Source organism: Sapajus apella, unplaced genomic scaffold, assembly GCF_009761245.1.
Source record: "Sapajus apella isolate SASKATOON/1434 unplaced genomic scaffold, GSC_monkey_1.0 scaffold12, whole genome shotgun sequence".
Classification (NCBI taxonomy): domain Eukaryota; kingdom Metazoa; phylum Chordata; class Mammalia; order Primates; family Cebidae; genus Sapajus; species Sapajus apella.
Window position 1 is genome coordinate 21,637,774 of NW_022436952.1, and position 20,881 is coordinate 21,658,654.

The window sequence follows — 20,881 nt, forward strand, 5'->3', positions numbered from 1 at the left end:
AAATTGCTTTTGTTTGTGGAGCTTCTGTTCAGTGATTTTTATTTAATAATATTTAAGTTATCAAAAGGCAAATATTATTTAAGGCCTAATTACTAAGTTTTATATTTGACCTAAGGGACCTTTGTGACTATGCTGGAGGTTGTGTAATATACTGGATAAATGCAGAGCTACAGTTAGACAGCTCTGCCTCCTATTAGCTGGGCAGCTATAGACAATTTAACCTCTCTGTGCCTTGGTTTTCTCATCAATAAAATAATAATGGAAGTATCTGATTTTATTGAGAATTAAATGAAATGGACAGTGCTTAGGACAGTGCTTGGCACTGCATGTAATACATGGTAGATACTAGATAACTATCAACTACTATTATTGTGTTGTAATAAGAGATATTATTAAAGTGTCTGAACTTTTAGAGACTTTTGTGGTAAGTATTTTGGCTTGTGGTCATTTTTGGTTATTTTCTGGTTGACCCCTGGATAATTAAAATGTTATAATACATAGTTTTTCTAGGTCACTGTGTGTGTTTCACTAATTTGGCAATTTAGTTGTCTAAATTTTTTCTCGTTCTGACTTTCAAGAGCAGGGATTTGAGCATATGTCATCACATAGATAGATACACAGATGATAGATAGATCATAGATAGATTTCAAACTTTTAAAATCTTAAGTAGTTTCTTGTTTTTGCCTGATGTTTTTCTTCTACTTCAAAGCAGGGACTATATCTTACATTTTCTTGATATTCAATATAGTGCCCAGGACAGCTATGGAAATACAGCTGATGGATGGATGGGTAAATGAGTGGATAAATGAATGGTTCGATGAAAGAAAGATGAATTAAAAGTGGATGCCTGGGTTCTACAACAGCTACTGATATGGGGACAGAAGGGGTTAAAAATCAAATCAAATTGAGGGACCCTATTTCTCAAAGACAAAATTGGGGTAATTATCTTCTTTTAATTCCAGTAGCACTAGAGCTTAAGGCTCAACATTTTTACTGTGCTTCAAACCACAGATAATCCACAGATAACAACTGTGATTCACTCGTGGCTTCCCACAGAAGTCAGCTTTTCAGACACTGCCCTACAGCTACTTGCATAGGGTTCGAGCTGGTGGCCATTTATAACCCTTTCCCATTGTTCACAAGGAAGCTTCAGTCTTGGATGATGGGACATAAAGTTTCCCTGACCACAGTGCAGGGCACAGCTTTCCTGCATAAAGTGCAGTACTCTGCATTTTTTTCTTATCACACACAGTTAGGGATACCATGATAATCGTTCATTTCTTTACGCTCTATGGAGCTGGCTTATAAGGATGATGCTGGACAACCACACTAGGTTGTGTGGTTAAGTTGGGATGCGGGTGGTTAGTGCAGTGGATAATTTAGGATTCTGCCCTGGTCATCTTCTTCTGTTCCCTTGGGGGTAGGTATGAGACTGAAGTCATGTGACAATTAAGTGTTGTCACCATGAAGATAGTAATAATTTCAACACATTGATACCAAAATGTAACTTTTCATTTGCCCTATATATTAGCTTTAGTCTTTTGCAATCAGCCTAAACCTCTAATCCTTGACTCCAGAAGACACCACATTTATTGACTGTCCTAATTTTCAAATCACTTATTGTGCTCAAACACACTTTTTGATGCTTTCCCTAAACTCATAGCATGTGTGCCTGAGTGGCTGGGTTATTACCTGAACAAGGGCATGGATCTTAAGGCCAGATTCTTTGATGAGATTGTAATATTTTTCCATTCGATCATGCTGATCATCCAGAGAAAGAAGGGATTCCCTTTTTCCATCTTTTCTCTTAAATACTGGAGCCACCCAAGTTTTCATGATGTTTTGAATCTCTTCCACATTGTCTTTAGTTTTCTGAATTCTTTGTTCAAGATCATGAATACTACTGGTGATTTGAGTGACATAATCCCAAATGCCTGCTCCCCAAAAGAAACAGAATTAATTGAAATAGGCTGCAGTGGCACAGCTAAAGCTAGTTGCTATGAAAGATAAGGATTTAATACTTGCAAGTTTTATAAGACTTTTCTATGCAGGTAACTTCATTATCATCACAATATTTTCCCTCCTAGTTGTATTAAAAAGCCAACCCTTACCATGATCCTGATTATGGGGGAAGAGAAAGAGGTAACACTTACTTACCAAGCACACAAAAGCTGACACATCTGCTAGGAAATACAGTTTTATATCCAAATACCAATGAGACTTGATGACCTTATTTGGGTTAATCATTCTTTTAATGTTTTAAGCACTTTCATTGTGTTAAATTTTGAAAATGTCTTTTCCTCTTGTATATGAAATAAAGTTCTAACTTGTTTAATATTGCATTTTAAGACTTTCATGAATCAATTGTGATCTTTTCTTTTTTCAAACTTTAACTCTTCTGAGGACCCTAATTCGAATTAATCTCCTTCTCCTGTGATTCATCACACTTTATCTTTAACTGTATGATGGCTCCATGTAACTTAGGTTGTATATCTGTCTGTGGTCCCCACTAAATGTGAGCTCTTTGAGGGTGGAGACCATGTCCCATACACCTCATAATCTCTCTAGCTTGTCACACAGTACCCTGCCCATGCTAATCAACCAACGAATGTTCACTGAATTGAGGGATACTAGACAAGTCAATGTATGCTGCTTTAAGATGCTTACAATCTAGTTAAGGAAGTTAAATAACAAAGATAATATAGTAAGAGCTCTCACTCATGGAGCACCCAATATATGCTGGAGACTGTAGGAGATCTTATGCAACCTCTGAGCTTCCAACGTGCATGGCAGCAAGGTTTTCTAAATTTACCAACTATATCCATAGAGAAGGAAGAAAAGGGATACCAACCCTTCTTGCCTTCTCTGCTTGGACAGGTATCAAAGGAGAAGACAGACTTTCGTTTCAAACCCAAATGAAATTACCAGGGAATAATTTGAGGTTCTATGAACTTAATAGATCCCTGAATGTCCATGCTTTTGTCAGACTTCAGGCGGTGCCCTGTTACCTTCTGTTTTCCAGTTGAAAGTCTCCTCTGCTGCTCTGAGGCGGAGATCAATATCTTGCAGCTCTTCCTCCACTAATGGAAATTCCACCTCCAGCAGAGTTTTCATAACCTTGTTGTACCAATTTGCCATCAACTCCAAATTAGCCACAAGCTGCTGGTAGAAATCCCTGGAGGAGAACATGGCCACTGCTGTCTCTGGGATGTGTTTCATCTCTCTGGGTTCAAGATAGCTCATTTCTTTCAGCACTGATATCAGCTGGAGAAAAGAAGCAACACAATTGCCTGTCATTCAGTGATAAAGAATAATCTGCAGCACTGGTCAAGGACTGAACAATCCCAGGAGGCCCAAAGATCTTCTGGGTCTCTTCTTAAGTTCTGCTCCTATCAGTTTCTTAAATCTAGTCTCAGAAAAGGAAAATCAAGTATCAGGCAGAAGGAAGATGTCTCAGAAAGCAGCAAGGTTTCCTAAATTTGTAAATGATAAGGAAGAAGAAAGACTAAGAACAGAGACAAGAATGATGACAGGGGAGGGCTCTGCCTTCTGTGCTTTGGGCAATGTGGCTGTGGAAATGATAGGCTCATACTGGCCCAGCCAGCTGTGCTGGGTGGTCTCCTCCTTTAGACCATCACCCTTGGATGCATCCAAGGGAGAATTGTCTGGCCTGGGCTACTGACATTCGTGAGAAGCCTCAAATTCAGACCTCTGGCATTCTTTCCAAATGAAACAGTCATAGCGAGTCACTGACAGGATTGAGAGAAGGTGCCCATAATAAAACTTTAATTATTCAGTGTATTCATTTGGAATATCCCACAACTTCTGTAACCCTCTGCTGGCATTCCCTTGTCATAACATGCTAGGAGGTCAGGAAATGGAGCTCATCCAGGCAGCTTTGAACTTCTGTGGAGTCCCAAATTTAGCAGCAACTGAAGAAATAAGAAGCCAAGCAGAAAGAGTCTAGTGAAACAACAGGGTCCAGTAAGACAACAGGGGTTTCCAGGCACCCTCTTCTTCATCCTGCCTTATTTATTGATGTTTCTACCTGGACCCATGAGGACTGACGGGCATAGGTACAGGTGATGAAACAGATGGCCCCAGGTTCTGTCTCCCCCTCATATAAAGACACTTGGCTCCTAGCTGTCCTTCCAGTGCTCTGGGCCAATTCTTCATCGCCAGTGGGCAAACCCTACTTAGCATGCAGAGAAATGGTAACCATTTTGTGGGGAAATGGACTCAGTCTCTAGTTTTCTTGGAAGTAAGCTCAAGATAGGTATTAAAAATTTAACTGTATAAAGTGAAAAGAAAATTATGAAAAAAAGATGTGTGGCTATTGACATAATAGGGAAGAGAAAAGTCATGCCAAACATAAAACCGCAAAATAAAACATAAATTTTTTTGTGCATAAAATATCAACAAAAAATGGCCAACATATTTGGCCATTTAAACTGGCAAAAATATTTGGAAAAGATTTCTTAGTTTCTGTCACATATTTCTTAAATATCCTAGCAAATTCACAGGAAGAGAGGGTACTTCCACTAGTAAATGGGCAAAGAACATGAACAAGCAGTTCATAGAACAATCAATATACATGAGTAATGAACACGATAAAAAGTCAAATTTACCAGTAATCAAATAAATGCAAATTGAACTACATTGAGGTTTCTTTTTTTTTAGTTCAATGGTCTAGAAACTATTTGAAGAAACGAACAGTATCTTCTTGGCAGGAAAATGACTGAGTTTCATCTTTCTAAAGAACAAGTTGATAATATTCATGAAAAGTCTCAAAATGTGAATACCCTTGTGCCCAGAAATGCCACTTCTGGGCTTTTATCCTATAGAAATAATCAAGAACGCATACAATAAAAACTAGGGATGTTTGTTGTAGCATTATTTATACCATGTTTTATCCAATTTAAGATGTAATCAATTGTAAGATTCACTGTTATGTGCAACAAAAGAAAAAAGGAAAAAATGCATTCCATTAAACTATAAACATTCCCGTTTCAGAGATATAAATATGTAAAAAGATGTCTCCTAGAATCAATGAAATGCAGACTGGTGAAACTGTAAAATAATGTAAATGCCCAACAATAAGATATTTAAAATCATTTAAGTGATTTACATAAATTTGAAAAAATTAACCTATACAATTCTTACCCTGTCCCGAAAGGGGCAAATTTCTGATCACGTCCCTCTCTACTGATAAGTGTGTTACTGTTCATTCTTAACAGCCCCAGCTATGGCCACACTGCTTGAAGCTGTGTGTCGAGGTCTGTTTGTGCTCTTCTTGGACGTCTTAAGCTTGTAGTTGTCTCCCATCAACTCACACTATAGTTTAGGTATTAATATTTACCCCTCCCCCACCTTTTTCTTCTTTTCTCCCTCTTTCCATCACCTGCCAACATCTATAAAGTACGCCCTATGTGCTACACATTAAGACAGATAAGGTCCTTTCCCTTGGAGTACATACAGGCTGGTCCATCTTCAATACAGGACCAAGTATGGTCATATACCAAGGACTTAATTACTATATAGTAATATATCTTATACCAAGGACTTATATCAAGGACTTAATTACTATATTTCAACATGGAGACTGTGGCCTGCTTGGTAATCCAGATATTCATCTGTCTAGGCATTTATTACTCAATATTGCTCACAGTGAATGCCAATAAAATTGATCCAAGGAGTTCAGCAAGTTAAACAGACTCATGTCTTGCCAAAGTGAAGAAATTAATTCTCCATATTCCTTGTTGACCTTAATGGCAGAGGAGGAAGTGATGTTTGCAATTTTCTTGAAAGACACCAGTATGCCATCAGGTTGGTTTTCAGCTCAATCTATAGTGCATTCCTGTAGCATAGGCCATCAGGGAAGATGTAGGTGACTGCTTTTAGCTCAGTGTGGCCAATACAGTTTTTTCGACCTGAGTAATGTTATTTTTGATACAAACTAACCTGTAGTTATCATTTTTCTCCAGCATTAAAATTTCTGTGGCTGCTATAGTCCCCACTGGTCTTCCACCCTTCTGATCATCTAAAATACTTTCTCAACCTCAGCACTTTGACATTTTTGGACAAGTAACACTGTTCTGGTACACTGTCCTGTGCATTGTAGGAAGTTTAGCAGAATCCCTGGTATCTATCCACTAAATGACATTGGCACTCCTGCCTCGTTTGACAAAACAAAACTGTTTCCAGGAGGACAAAATCACCACCAGTTGATTTTGTCTAATCTAGAGTCTTATTTCCAAAGCCACTGCTGGGATTTACCATATGCCATCTAGAGAAGATAAAATTTTGCATGTTAAAGGTTCTGACCCCCAACTAGACCATGCATTCCTTGAGGGCAGGAGCCAAGTCTTACATGCATTTGGTTGGCCCTCCAGCATGTAGCCAATGGCCTTCAGACATGTTAAGTATTCAAGGTAGGCTCGGTGGGCTATGTTTGTTACTAAACGAGTGGTGACCTTTTGCAATATTTCCTGTTGTGCAAAATCAAAGCAAAATATTGAGCAACCCCAGTGAAAAATGTGAACATGGACAACTTAATAAAACATTATACCCCAGGATTCACCCCACAAAAGAAATCCAGGGTACAAATTATTTTGAGCAGCCTTTTGCATGTTCTTATAAAAAGTCTTTATGGTGGGAGACTGAGGCAGGAGAATAGCTTGAACCCAGTAGGCGGAGGTTGCAGTGAGCTGAGATCACACTACCACACTCCAGCCTGGGTGACAAGAGTGAAACTCTGTGTCAAAAAAAACCACAAATCTTTATGCCTTTGAAATCAACCGAGTCCAAAGAAGTTCTTCAGGCACCCAAAAGAGAGCTACTATTAGCCGACTGACCTGTGGGTTAAAGTTGACAGTGATCTCCCTCGTCTCTGGGTCACGTTTCACAAGTGGTTGGGAAAGATTGTACTGTGACTTCTCTGACACCGTCCAACACCAGTCCTCATAAAGTCTTGTCTCATACCTGCAAGGGTCAGAGACAACAGCCACCTCATAAGCCCCCTCCCCGCTCCCCAGTGCCTGGTCATTATCTGCAACATGAACTGAAGATGCTGCTAGTCAGTGACCCAGTCAGGCTGGATCAGCTTCTGTGGGTAACCACAAATTTCTAAAGGGAGCATTGCTTCAACTAGAGAAGAGAAAGACTCCATGAGAACACCTTTCAGGAGGATAAGGAAGTTGTGATTAGTCTTAGTAAATGTTGGAAGAAATTACAGGGGAAGAATTGTTCTCACACTAATCTTTTTCTTTTTTGAGATGGAGTCTTACTCTGTCACCCAGGCTGGAGTGCAGTGGTGCAATCCTGGCTTACTGCAACCTCCGCCTGTTGGGTTCAAGTGATTCTCCTGCCTCAGCCTCCTGAGTAGCTGGGATTACAGGCACATGCCACCACGGCCAGGTAATTTTTTGTATTTTTAGTAGAGATGGGGTTTCACCGTGTTAACCAGGATGGTCTCGATCTCTTGACCTTGTGATCTGCCCAACTTGGCTGCCCAAAGTGTTAGGATTACAGGCATGAGCCATCTCACATTAATCTTTATGTAGCTTATGGACGTTCATCATTCAGTCATTACACCCTGACTGAGTACCTACTATGTGCTGGGATTGGGGGATAAAAATGATGGATAAGTACCTAACAGTAAAGGCAGTTAATGGTGAGGATCACAGGTAAACAGATCACCCTGACACAGTGCAGCAGGTGCAATGCTAAAGAAATGTACAGGGCATCAGGCACCTAATGGCAGAGATGGAGGGTTGGGGATGATAAGAAAAATGTCAGGGAAGGTTTCATAGGAGAGGTGATGAAGGGATGCTTGCCTGAGTCTCAGAGGATGGGCAGAGATTGGGTGGCGAAGGGACAGTGAGCATTACTGGCATGGCCAATGGGTAGAGGTGAGAAGCAGCATGGCTGAGTACTTGAAACAAGAACTACAGAGCATGGCAGAGGCTGGAGGTGATGGTGCGGCGGGGCGGGGAGCGGGGGGCATGGACCACCGCAAGGAAGACTTTTCATGTCATGTTAAGGAGGCTAGGAGAACCACTGCAAGGCCTCCCAGCTGGTGGTGGCTGTGATGACATTATTGGATTTGGTAACAATGTGGGTACTGAGGGGAACAGATCTGAAGGCAGTAAGGACTGTTAGGAAGCCGCTGCAGCAGTTCAGCCTGGAGAAGTTCCAGTCTCTTGTGAAGATGCTGGTGGTGGAGACAAAGAGGAGTGGATGGACTTGAAGTTATTCTGGAGGTAAAAGGGGTGGAATGTGTGTTACTTGGCAAGTAGAGGTGCTATGAGTTAATTTGTCTGAAACAATGCTAAGCATAATCACAGTCATAATCGGAACTGCTACAATTGGTTCTGCCTCCTGAATCAGGAGAAAGAGCAAATGGCAGGAGAAGAAATGGCTGTTTCCAGACCCCAAGCCCACGAAAGACTCATTCAGCTTTAAGGCAGGAACAACTCTGAAGTCATATAAAATTTTCACTCTTATGCTTTCTCCATAAAATGATGCAGGAAGTATTTTTTAACTTATTTCCTCTTTGTGCAGCATGCACCGTTGCTTTCTGCTTAGTAAGCAGCTGTTGCAACGTTCCATGACTCCAATCTTGGAGTACCACAAGTAGCGCCCCAATCCTAGAGCTAGTTCACACTCCCAGCAAAACTACACTGGAAAAGTATTTGTTTCCAGAATAGAGCTGAATACCACCGGAGACCCTGTGTCTGCAACCCGGAAATACCATACTCACAAATATTGTGGTTATAACATAAAACACACAGTGATACTTCAGAGCCACTGAGGAATCTGCACAAACTAGGAGCTGCAAAAGGCATCGTGGAGGCTGTGCGATTTGCAGACCAACGCAATCCCAGAAGTTGCTTACTTTTCTAGCAAGGAGAGCATATCTTCATATTTTTGTTTCATTCGCTTTCCTTCTGCAGATTCCATGCAACTACTTGTACCAAAAAGAAAAAGTGACACAGAATTAGAAGTCATAATAATAATCCCAGGAACAAACTGTAGTCTTTTTTTTTTTTTTTTTTTTTTTTTTGAGATAGGTTTTTGCTCTTGTTGCCCAGGCTGGAGTGCAATGCAGTCTTTAAAAGAGCGTGAATAGCTCCTTGGCTGGTTTCCAAATAGCCCTAACAGAGCCCTTCTTCTTCCTGAACATCCTACTCTGGCCACTAGAGGGCATCTGCACTTCCTGAAATGCAAACAGCTCTGCAAGTGACAGAGTTATCATAACCTTTTGGGCCTGGAGCTCCAACACCCTCACCTAGCTGAGTCAGTCACGCACAAGGTAAATGAGGTCCTTCAAAAATTTCAATAAAAGGGAAAACGAAATATGAAAAAAATTATAGGTGCTATAGTTCTCTGTATTTAAGACCATCAATTGTTATATACAATCATGCACCACATGGCATTTTGGTCAACATATATGCGCATTATACAACAGCAGTCCCATAAGACTTTAATGAAGCTGAAAAATTCCTATTGCCTAGTGACACGGTACAAGGCATTACTCACATGCTTGTGGTAATGCTGGTGTCAACAAACCTACTGTGCTGCCAATCCAATCGTATAAAAGTGTAGAGTAACGCCCTGGGCCTTCGCATTCACTCACCACCCACTCATGGACTCACTTACAGCAACTTCCCATCCTGCAAGCTCCATTCATGGTAAGTGTCCTACACAAGTGTACCATTTTTTATTTTGTATGCCATATTTTTTGCTGTACTTTTTATTTTTTTTATTTTTTGAGATGGAGTCTCATTCTGTCATCAGGCTGGAGTGCAATGGCATGATCTCAGCTCACTGCAACCACTGACTCCCAGGTTCAAGTGATTCTCATGCCTCAGCCTCCTGAGTAGTTGGGATTACAGGTATGCGCCACCACACCAGCTAATTTTTGTATTTTTTAGTAGAGGTGGGGTTTCGCCATGTTGGCCAGGCTGGTGTCAAACTCCTGACCTCATGATCCGCCTGTCTTGGCCTCCCAAAGTGCTGGGATTATAGGCATGAGCCACTGTGTCCAGCCTGCTGTACTTTTTCTATGTTCAGCTATGTTTAGATACACAAACACTTATCACAGTGCTACAATTGCCTGCAATACTCAGGACAGTCACACACCGCACAGAATTGTAGCCTAGGAGCAATGCACTAGACCATAGAGCATATTGATCATGCGGCGTATTGCTCCTAGCCTACACTAGACCATAGCACATTTGTAGCCTAGGAGCAATACGCTAGACCACAGACGTAAGTTAGTGTAAATACACTCTATGACGTTCACATCATGGCGAAATTGCCTAGGAATATACTTCTCAGAACATAACCCCATTGGTAAGTGATACATGATTGTTTATAACACTATATGCCAGGTAAATATCTAGGTAGATATTTACCTAGATATCTACCTAGATATTTAAATATCTCAAAAAATATATATATATATTTTGAGACAGAGTCTTGCTCTGTCACTCAGGCTACAGTACAGTAGCATGATCTTGGTTCACTGCAACCTCCACCTCCTGAGGTTCAAGCGATTCTCTTGCCTCAGCCTCCTGAATAGCTGGGATTACAGATGTGTGCCACCATGCCCAGCTAATTTTTGTATTTTTAGTAGAGATGGAGTTTCTCCACGTTGGCCAGGCTGGTCTCTAACTCCTGACCTTGTGATCTGACTGCCTTGTCCTCCCAAAGTGCTGGGATTACAGGTGTGAGCCACCGCACCTGGCCTTTTATATATATTTAAATATGTATGTTTCCCCTTTTCTGAAATCCATCTAGAAGATGTGATCAGAAACACTACCACTTCTTCATGTTTTTACATGAGGGTCCCTCCCAGCTTTTACCCCTGAAACATGTGCACACATAATGCACATACATGTAAGTGTGCACATATGTACATATAACATGCATAAACACAAGTGCCTGTGTGCATGCGTACACACACACACACACAGACACATGGAGGCTTCTGCAGAAATGTTAAAGACCACAGAGGAGCATGTGGCTAAAGGCACTGTTACTCACAACTGGTTTTGGTGCTTGCTGCAACACTAATGAAAGTCATCTCCTGGCAAAAAATTGGTGAAGTCTCTTTAATTCTTCAAAACTGTCAAACTAACTATGTGGAGGATTGTTTCTGTTTGTCCTGGTGGCAAAATGAGGCAGCTTACTGCAGAGATTCCTTAAAATCCACTTGCTCTTTAAACTAACATAGGATTTCTTCACCAGATCCCTCAAGCTTTCCACAGAAGTCCTTGTGCCTGCAGAGAAAGCACTGAATTTGCTGGCATTTTTTTCCCCCAGTTATTCATTTCACTTTCATGGTGAATGAGCAGATGCATCTGCCAGACAGCAAGGAGAGGTGGAACATGCTCCAGCCCGAATGGGCGCTCTCCCCTCCCAGTCTGTGTGATTTCCACCAGCCCCACAGGCCCCAACCCCAGGTCTCAGTTTTGTATCTAGAAATAAATGAGGCCAGGGCAGAGTGAGGCTTCTCCCATAGGCATGTTGCCGAGTGGGTCTGGGGAGTCACAGGAATAAGCACAGTGAAATTCCCTGCAGCCTCCATGTCACCTCATGGTGAGAAATCTAAAACATTTTTAATAACCAGTCACTTCCTATTATAGAGCATAATATACATTTGAATTCATTTTTAAAACAAGCGGTCACACCTGTAATCCCAACACTTTGGGAGGCTGAGGCGGGCGGATCATGAGGTTGAGATCCAGATCATCCTGGCCAACATAGTGAAACCCCATCTCCACCAAAAATACAAAAATTAGATGGGTGTGGTAGCGTGCCTGTGGTCCCAGCTACTCAGGAGACTGAGGCAGGAAAATCGCTTAAACTGGGGAGGTGGGAGGTGGAGGTTGCACTGAGCCGAGATCACGCCACTGCACTCCAGCCTGGGCGACAGGACAAGGCTCCATCTCAAAAAAAAAAAAAAAAAAAAAAAAAAAAAAAAAAAAAACAAGGGGTAGTTTTCACAGGAATTACAGAGGTCTCTGTTGTGTGCCTTCAAGATCCCCTTGTGGGACCAGGCTCTCGTATGCCTTCAAACCTCCCCACTTCCACCCCTGCCTCACCCTGTCCCCTCCAGCCAGGAGTGTTGGCTGCTGCAGAAGCAATGCTGCCTCCCTCTTTGGGAACAGCCTTGGCCAAAGCGAGCTGCCTGGCCCAAAGATCATGCCCCTCCCCAGGAAAGCCCACATCCAACCAGCTGATGTTGGGGTACAGAGGCAGTGCAGCTCTGACGGGCCCAAGCTCCCTGGAGCACTGGCTGAGGCCTCCATTGCAACTTTCTTGCAGCTCAGCAGCTCAGCTTCTTTCTCCGCCCAATCCATTGCCCCTCCCTCATGGGTGCTGCTCCTGAAAGGATCTCTATAAATTCCTGCACACACATCATAGATCTGCTCCCTGGGAACCAGGCCTGTGACAGCTACTGCAGTCCACATTTTAGAGGCAGGCCTGGCATCCCCTTCCCCCCCCACCACATTCACATATCTTCACCCTTCCGCTGCATAACTGACATGCATGAGGACTCAGTCCTACTCGCCGCCAAACTTCCCAGGGTTGGTGGTCCCTGGGAACTGTTCTGGATTAGGAGCCTGGAGAACCAGGCATTTTTTCTTCAGTTCTTTCTTTGCCTGTCTCTAGGATCTTGGACAAGTCATCTCTCTTCAATTCTTCCATTTCTTCATCCGAAAATAAAGAGCCTGCCCAGACCCAAGCAGATGCTGCAAATGGATTACCCACAGGGCAGACCTGCCTCACAGGCATGCTTTGTTAGGTCTGCGCCGTCTGAGAAAAAATTGAATCCTTGATCATTGGAAAGTTGGATGTTCACCTTCAAAATCCAGTTTCCAGCTTACCTCCAATAGTCAGGACATTGGTCACATTGGGTCTGCTTTTTGGCTTGGCAACGCTGGAGTGGGGTGTTGGTGGCTCCCTGCAGACCCCATCCTGGCCGTCCTATAGCACCTGCCTCACTCACTCATTTGCATTTGTCTGGCCTCTGATGGTGTTGAGTCTTCCTACTTGGGCCAGGCCAGAGGGTCTCTAAGACCTTCGCTAACTCCAAAAAGCCTGTGAGTCCAAAGGCCAGACTTTGATTCCTTTCCTTCTGTTGTTTTCCAAAACCTGTGTGCTCTCGGCAAGATTCAGTCTTTTAGAAAGAGGGATCCAAGAAAGACTGCCCTTCCTCAGGCAGCATCTTAAACACAACAACACAATTAGCAGCTGAGATGCTTCTAGCTCAGCTTCTAACCTTAGCTGTGAAGCAAGCTGATGGTTTCCAAACTTGGTCACCATCAGAATCACAGGAGGAGCTTGCTGAAGGGACAGATTCACAGCCCACAGCTGATTCAGATTCAGCCAGTGACAGGTGAGGCCCTGGAACCCACATCTTTAACAGGTTTCTTAGGGTTGTTCTGATTTACAAGGACCTCATACTGCACCTGAGGAAACACTGGGCTTCATTATTTTCCAGTGGCCTCAGCAGCATGGAGACATGTGGAAGAACTCCCCAGACCTTGAAATCCCTGACTCATTGTCCTCTAGAAATGAATCCCACGGAGCAAAAGGAGTCAGCCAGTTACACCTCACTTAACACTAAGGGACCTGCTTGTCAGTCCAAATGCGTCAATATCATGACTGCTTGGCCAATAGGTATCTAATCCCTTGCTGGAAATGGAAAGAAAGGAAGATGACTTTCCAGTCTTTGTGAAGGGGGTTGCGTTTCTACAACACTCGGATTCCAAGGCAGGAAAAGCAGCCCAGGACAAAACCAGCTTTCAGGAACACAATACTCACGAGTGTGTGATGCGTCCAAAGTTTCTGAAAGGACCCTGGATGCGTTGCCTCAGCTCCTGTGCCCAGCGGAGGCCCCCAGCCACGGCGGGCATGTTCTTGTGCACGGGGGAGAACCCTGGGGACACGGCACAGACAGACCGAAATGAGTCTAGAGCACTGCAGCCCTCTCCACCCTGCAAACGCCTCCCGCCAGATACTCCTCTTTTACCTAATCTACCTCCAGACTACAGTCACCTGAGAGCACAATGGAGTTCCTGCGGGGGGGGGGTGGGGGGAGGTTCTGTTAAAGAGGAAGAAAGCCTGACTGAGACAATACTCACAGCCTCAAGGGACTTGGGTCCCCAGCCCAAGCTATTCTGATTGCTCTTGGGATGGGCCCAGCCATGAGTGTTTTAAGGAGTCTCACTCCGTTGCCCAGGCTGGAGTGCAGTGGCGGAATCTCAGCTCACTGCAACCTCTGCCTCCCAGGTTCAGGCGATTCTCCTGTCTCAGCTTCCCGAGTAGCTGGGATTACAGGTGTCCACTACCACGCCTGGCTAATTTTTGTATTCTTAGTAGAGATGAGGTTTTACCATATTGGTCAGGCTGGTCTTGAACTCCTGATCTCGGGTGATCCACTCACCTCAACCTCCCAAAGTGCTGGGATTACAGGTGTGAGCCACTGCACCAAGCCACCATTGAGTGTTTTTTAAAAGCTCTCAAGATGACTCTAATTGAACAGTCACGGGTGAAACACTCCCTTAAACAGACAACTCAATCACTCTGGGTCTCAATTTTCTCTTCTATAAAATGGGAATATCTTCCTTGCTTAATTAATTTCCAGGGTTCCTGTGAGAATTTAGTATGATGATGAATGAGGTAGGCCATGTGGATTATGGAGCCCTGGACTCGAGTTAGCACAGACTAGATATGCTTATGTTGGCCCAGGCATTGGGTGTGTTTGCTTATATTTAGTAGTCAGGATTTAACGAATGTGAGATTTCACTTTTTAAAGAACCTCACTTTCCAGCTTCTCTGGTAAAATGAGAAGATTAGCGAGAATCAGCTGGCATTTCTAACCAGCAACTAGAGAAGTAGTCACTTCCTTTATTTCACCACAGATGCCACCCTTCCCTGGCGTCACCATAGTCAGTCCAGATCCATGACTGTCATTTCCCATTTGTGCTCCTTGATAGGCAAAATTCTAAGATGACCCCCAATTACTCTCACCCTCAAATAATCCTCTCCCCTTTAAACGTGGGCACAAACTGTGGCTATGTGAGCTCACTCTTGTGGTCATGTTATGTTATACAGCAGGAGGAGAAGGAGGACCCTGGGTGGGCCTGACCTAAGCAGGTGAGCTGTTAAAAGTGGAATGCTGACCAGGCATGGTGGCTCACACCTGTAATCCAAGCACTTTGGAAGTCTAAGGTGGGCAGATCACGAGGACAGGAGATAGAGACCAGCCTTGCCAACATGGTGAAACCCCATCTCTACTAAAATACAAAAATTAGCTTGGCGTGGTGGCACACACCTGTAGTCCCAGCTACTTGGGAGGCTGAGGCAGGAGAATTGCTCGAACCTGGGAGGTGGAGGTTGCAGTGAGCTGAGATCGCACCACCGCACTCCAGCCTGGCTATAGGATGAGAATCCACCTCAAAAAAAAAAAAAAATAGGCAGAATGTTTTCTCTGGCTAGTAGCAGGAGAGGAAGGCAGAGATTTGATGCATAACAGGAATTTAACGTCCTGTTGCTGGCTTGAAGATGGAGGTGGCTACACGGCAATAAATGCAGGTGGCTTCTAGTTGCTAAGAATGGCCTTTGGCTGACAGCCAACAGGAAATGGAGACTTCACTCCCATAGTCATGAAGAACTGGATTTTACCAACAGAAAGGAGGCTGGCAATGGATTTTTCCTCCAGACCCAAACTCAGCCTGGCCAACGCCTTGATTTCAGCTTTGGGATTCTCTCAGTAGAGAACCCAGATGCACCATGCTGGATTCCTGACCTACAAAAGGGTGAGCTGAAAGATGGGTGGTGGTGTTTTAAGGTACCAAGGTCATGGTCATTTGTGACCGATATAGCTTCTGAAGACATTAGAATTTTCAGACTCTGTACTGGACCCTAAGAAGTCATTAGGATGATCCCACATAATGCTTGGCCAACAGATTTTCTCAAAATGACTTCTACGGGGAGGCAATTCTTGATGACCTCACCGTGAAACCTACTTGCAGGCAGAGCGATCCTGTTACTCAGCTACTTAAAAGTCTTTGATAATTTCCCATAGCCTCGATGACGAATTCCAAATTCCTTAACATGACACTCGGAGCACTTCCCAACCTGACCCCTAATGCCGTGGCTGACTGGGTGTCTTTTGCACATCTTGTGTGGCTATAGGCATTCCCAGCCGATCACCTTCCACATCCTCTCGTGTCTACTCTGAAGGCCTCTGCCTCTTCTCCTTTACTGTTGATCTCCCAGCTTTTAGGGCTCAGCTCAACTCCCTGTTCCATAAGCCTACCTTCAAATCTCAAGGTGCCACAATGCATCTTGTCTTGTTAGTGTTCTTTCACTTCATAAAGAGATCACTGCAGAAATTCTTTAATAATAAGGAGTTAATAATTTGTTTCATCCAAATGGCATCATTTTTGGGATGCCATAAGCTATTCAGTCCAATAACCACTTACTGAGCATCCACAATGTGCAAGCACTGTGTGACTGACTATAGGAATGTATTTTTTTTTATTGTTTATTTTATTTTTAGAGAGAGGTTCTGGCTCTGTTACCCAGGCTGGAGTGCAGTGGTAGGGTCATAGTTCCTGCAGCCTCTCACTGTTGAACTCAGGCAATCCTCCTGCCTCAGCCTCCTGAGGAACCAGGACTAGAGGTTCACACCATCCCTCCCAGCTTGTTACCATTCTTTATAACTCAAGTTGAGCAGTACTCACATTCTATAAACAAACACCTTTTTGTACTAATTTATTTTATCCCTTATCTTGACCTGCCACATTATACCATACCCATAGGTTTGCCTGGCATGTAGCAAGGGCTCAATAAATGTACGTAAAACTGAAAGGCACTTGTTTTGACTCTAAGCATTGTAATAAAAATGGAGACGCCACACCTTGGCACAGCACTGCCCTTTGGAGGGCTCCTGCTGGTTCCTCCCACCAGAAGCATGGTTGCTATGGCATTGGAAGGTGTAAGAAACTTCTCTCAGGCATGTGAACATTTATTTTGGAATGGAGGTATGTTGAAGATTAGTCAGTGTAGAAACACGGATCAAGGGTCAACTCATACATTATGCCAAGGTCTCAGCTGAACAGAGGCAGTCAAGACTGTATCACGCTGGGTCAGCCTGCCAATTTCAGTCCCAGAAACAGGGAAAGCTACGGTTCAGAGAGCTCCACAGTCACCCACAGGGGTCTGGAATTTCAAGTTAGAAGACTGTGCTTGCTCTTCTTTGAGAATTTATGGATCCATATAGGGATATTCAACAAATACAAGAGGAATTAGTTGTTTCTTCTGAGTAACAGAACATCCCCACAAAAATCCCCTGCAACAAGCCTACCAAGTTCTGCTTCCTCCTGGACATGCTGATTATAGATCATCCTCACTGCATCCAGATCTTTGTTGAACATTTGGATGAGAACCAGATATTTATCAGATGCATCCCTCGCTACCAGTGGTCTTTCAAGGAGGTTTCCTGCTATGTCTAGCAGCTGTAGGGAAGGCAGAGGAAAAAGAAAAAATCACAGACTCAACTTTTCCATGCTTACATATATCCAGTGTCCTGGTTTTTCCTCCATATGCCTACCAATGTGAGAAGGATGAACAGTGTTATTGTGGAATTGGACCAGTAATTATTCATATGTGGATATTCATAGCCTTTCTCCTCTCCTTTGCTTCTAACAGAGAATTCCTATCTGCTGAGTTACCTACCCCCAGCTCTACTTGGTGTGAGGATCTAGATAAAGCATTAAATAAAGGGAGACTAGAGATGCTAGAAAGGTTAAGTTGAGCTACATAATTAAAATCTATAACAGGCCAGGCACGGTGGCTCACGCCTATAATCCCAGCACTTTGGGAGGGCGAGGCAGGTGGATCACAAGGTCAGGGGTTCAAGACCAGCCTAGCCAAGATGGTGAAACTCCATCTCTACTAAAAATACAAAAATTAGCTGGGCATGGTGGCAGGCACCTGTAATCCCAGCTACTCAGGAGGCTGAGGCAGGAGAATTGCTTGAACCTGGGAGGCAGAGGCTGCAGTGACCTGAGATTGCACCATTGTACTCCAGCCTGGGCGACACAGCAAGGCTCCATCACACACACACAAAAAAACCAAAAAACCAAAAACGAAAACCTAGAACAGAAGGAAGGTGTTGATGGAAATGGGAACAACAAAAAAACAACTTTCTGAGAGCAGGTGCCCTGAGAATGGCAGTGATGTTGAGCTTGTGCTAAAGATGTGTTCCTGGGATTAAAATGGCTATAACCCCTCAGTGTTGCCTAGAGCAGCAAAATCAAGATGTGAAATGCTTTTAATTACTTTCTGGCTCCTGCGTGTTTCTTCGATTGTGATGCTTTTCTGAGATGAGGCCATGTAGGACTCCAGTTATACTTAGGTTATAGTAATCCACTGCTTCTAAACATGCCTTCCATGATAACCTCTCATCTCCACCTGGTGAGTCAAGTCAGGAGGTCATAAAGTACAGCAGTGGGCAGCCAAACTCACCCAAGCCTGGCCTGTGGCCTCAGTGCATGGTTGTTGCATTTAAAAAAAGATTTAAAAAAATTAAAAAGAGGACTTGGCACGTGGTTCATGCCCATAATCCCTGCACTTTGGGAGACTGAGGCAGGCAGATCACTTGAGGCCAGGAGTTCAAGACCAGCCTGGCCAAGTGGCAAAACCCCCATCTCTACTAAAAATATAAAGAATTAGCCAGGCATGGTGATTCATGCCTGTAATCCCAGCTACCTGGCAGGCTGAGGCAGGAGAATTGCTTGAACCCAGAGGCGGAGGTTGCAATAAGCCGAGATCCCACCACGGTACTCAGCCTAGGCAACAAAGCAAGAATCTGTCTCAAAAATAAATAAATAAAAATAACAAATAATAAAATGAAAAAAAGAGTATGTGATGGAAAACACATGTACCCACAGTCTAAAATATTTATTCTCTGTCCTTTTGTAGAAAAAATTTTGAAACCCTTGCTTTAAGTCAATGAACATGAGAAACATGATGTAAAATTACACCCACATGTCCTAAAACTGGAAGCTGAGTAGTCTGCACTTGACTAAGAACTTATGCTCTTTATTCTACCTCCTTCCTTCAGGTTGAGCCACTTTGCTTCACTGACATTCAAGGCCTGGAGGGAGTGCAAGCTCTAGTAGCTGGCTGGTATCAGCTCACAATCTTAGATGGCTCCCAGGAGTCTGAGGTCTCCAGGCCATGTTATGTGGAATGGCCAAGTACAGAGAAAAGCCAAATATGGGGTCCTTGGTCAGGTGTTTTCCAGGTCAGACAGTTTGACTGGATTTCTGTAACGATTCCAAGGCACTCTAAGGACGCTCTAAAGGTGCTAAAAAGCCATCCAGTGGGAAAGCCCTAGGGTCACACTTTCTTCCACCAAACAATCACCCAGATCTCTGGACACAGTAAAAAATAGCTCTGCCTTAATGGAAGCATAAGAGAGCAGGACTCCACCAAGTTCTGTAGCTACAATCTTCTGTTGGGGAAGTACAGATGTGTGCACTGAGGGAACACCATGGCCAGCCTGCACCCTCTATTCACGGTCCTTGACTTGGATGTACTTGTGGATTCGTGTCCCCGCCTTTTTTTTTTTCTTTGTGAGACAGAGTCTTGCTCTGTCGCCAGGCTGGAGTGCAGTGGCGAGATCCTGGCTCGCTGCAACCTCTGCCTCCTGGGTTCAAGCGATTCCCCTGTCTCAGCCTCCCTAGAAGCTGGGACTACAGGTGCGTGCCACCACGTCCAGCTAATTTTTTTGTATTTTTAGTAGAGATGGGGCTTTGCCATATTGGCCAGGCTGGTCTCGATCTCCTGACCTCGTGATCCACCCGCCTTGGACTCTTAAAGTGCTGGAGTTACAGGCATGAGCCACCCGCCTGGCTGGTTAGATGATCTTACAGCAGCAACAGGGGATCCAGAGTCAGGTACTCTCTCTGGTCCCTACTCCCTAACCTTGAAAAAGCTCTTCTCTGCATGAGCTTATATCCATTGGAGCTTTTGCTGTGGCTTGGGGAGGAAGGCAGTTTTAGTTTCTTGTTGGTGAGATCACTAAAAAGGGAGAAACAAAGGAGGCAGAAGGGATCAGAGGGTTGTGGTTTTCCTACTAGTTTCCATAGGCTGGGTTGGAAGCTCTGCTGAGAAGAGGAGTCAAGGTCAGAAGAAAAATAATCTGCTTTTATGAGCCCTTTGAAGCTCTGGATATGGCAGTGCTGCTTCAGTAGGGGGAAGGTCTCCCTGTACTTCTGCCCAGAACCTTACTCTACCATAACATTTTAAGGATTGGAATTTTGCAACCCAAAGAGGTATGCCCTTAGCACACGCAAAGATGTTTTCGTGGTGGGGACCATCAGAAGAAAAGCAATGGCAAGACTCCTCCAAGCACTTTTCTTGGCAGATAAAATTTAAAGGGGGTCTGTAGACATGTAGCAGATACCATGATTTCAGACTTTAAAGTGACTTGAGAATACTTGTGAGGCATCCCTTGAAGACTCCTGAACATCTCTGGTAGAGAGGGATCTACATGATGGTTAGGGCTGGGCATCCTTAGTACACGAATGGAGTTTCAGACCCACAAGTTACCTGAGCAACAGAGTTTCAATTAGCCCTGACAGTTAATGGCATACATGATCATTTTGTAAATGCATGCAAGCCTTTTCCTTGGGATTGGTTCAAATGCTTGGAGAGGGGAATCTCTCTCTATATATAGTCAATGGCTAATGGAGCCTGCCACATTTGGTTACCAAATATTCTAGAATAACACAGATCCATCCATCCAGGATTTAAGCCTCTCCTACAGTTGTCCCACCCATCACAGATAACT

The 20,881-nt window shown here is 43.7% G+C and overlaps 1 protein-coding gene across 4 annotated transcripts in view; it reads right to left on the reverse strand.

Annotated features, from left to right (window-relative positions):
* The window catches only part of DNAH9 (dynein axonemal heavy chain 9), a 361,130-nt gene that overhangs the window by 311,457 nt on the left and 28,792 nt on the right, over nt 1–20,881 (reverse strand). For 3 of the 4 annotated variants that reach the window (XM_032280243.1, XM_032280244.1, XM_032280246.1), the window contains exons 9-14: nt 17,387–17,537; nt 13,837–13,951; nt 8,897–8,965; nt 6,855–6,981; nt 3,009–3,264; nt 1,693–1,934 (exon numbers count right to left, since the gene is read on the reverse strand). In XM_032280243.1, the coding sequence (XP_032136134.1) occupies nt 1,693–1,934; nt 3,009–3,264; nt 6,855–6,981; nt 8,897–8,965; nt 13,837–13,951; nt 17,387–17,537 (960 nt within the window). The remainder of the gene's footprint in view (nt 1–1,692; nt 1,935–3,008; nt 3,265–6,854; nt 6,982–8,896; nt 8,966–13,836; nt 13,952–17,386; nt 17,538–20,881) is intronic. The other variant, XM_032280245.1, reaches the window with a different exon arrangement.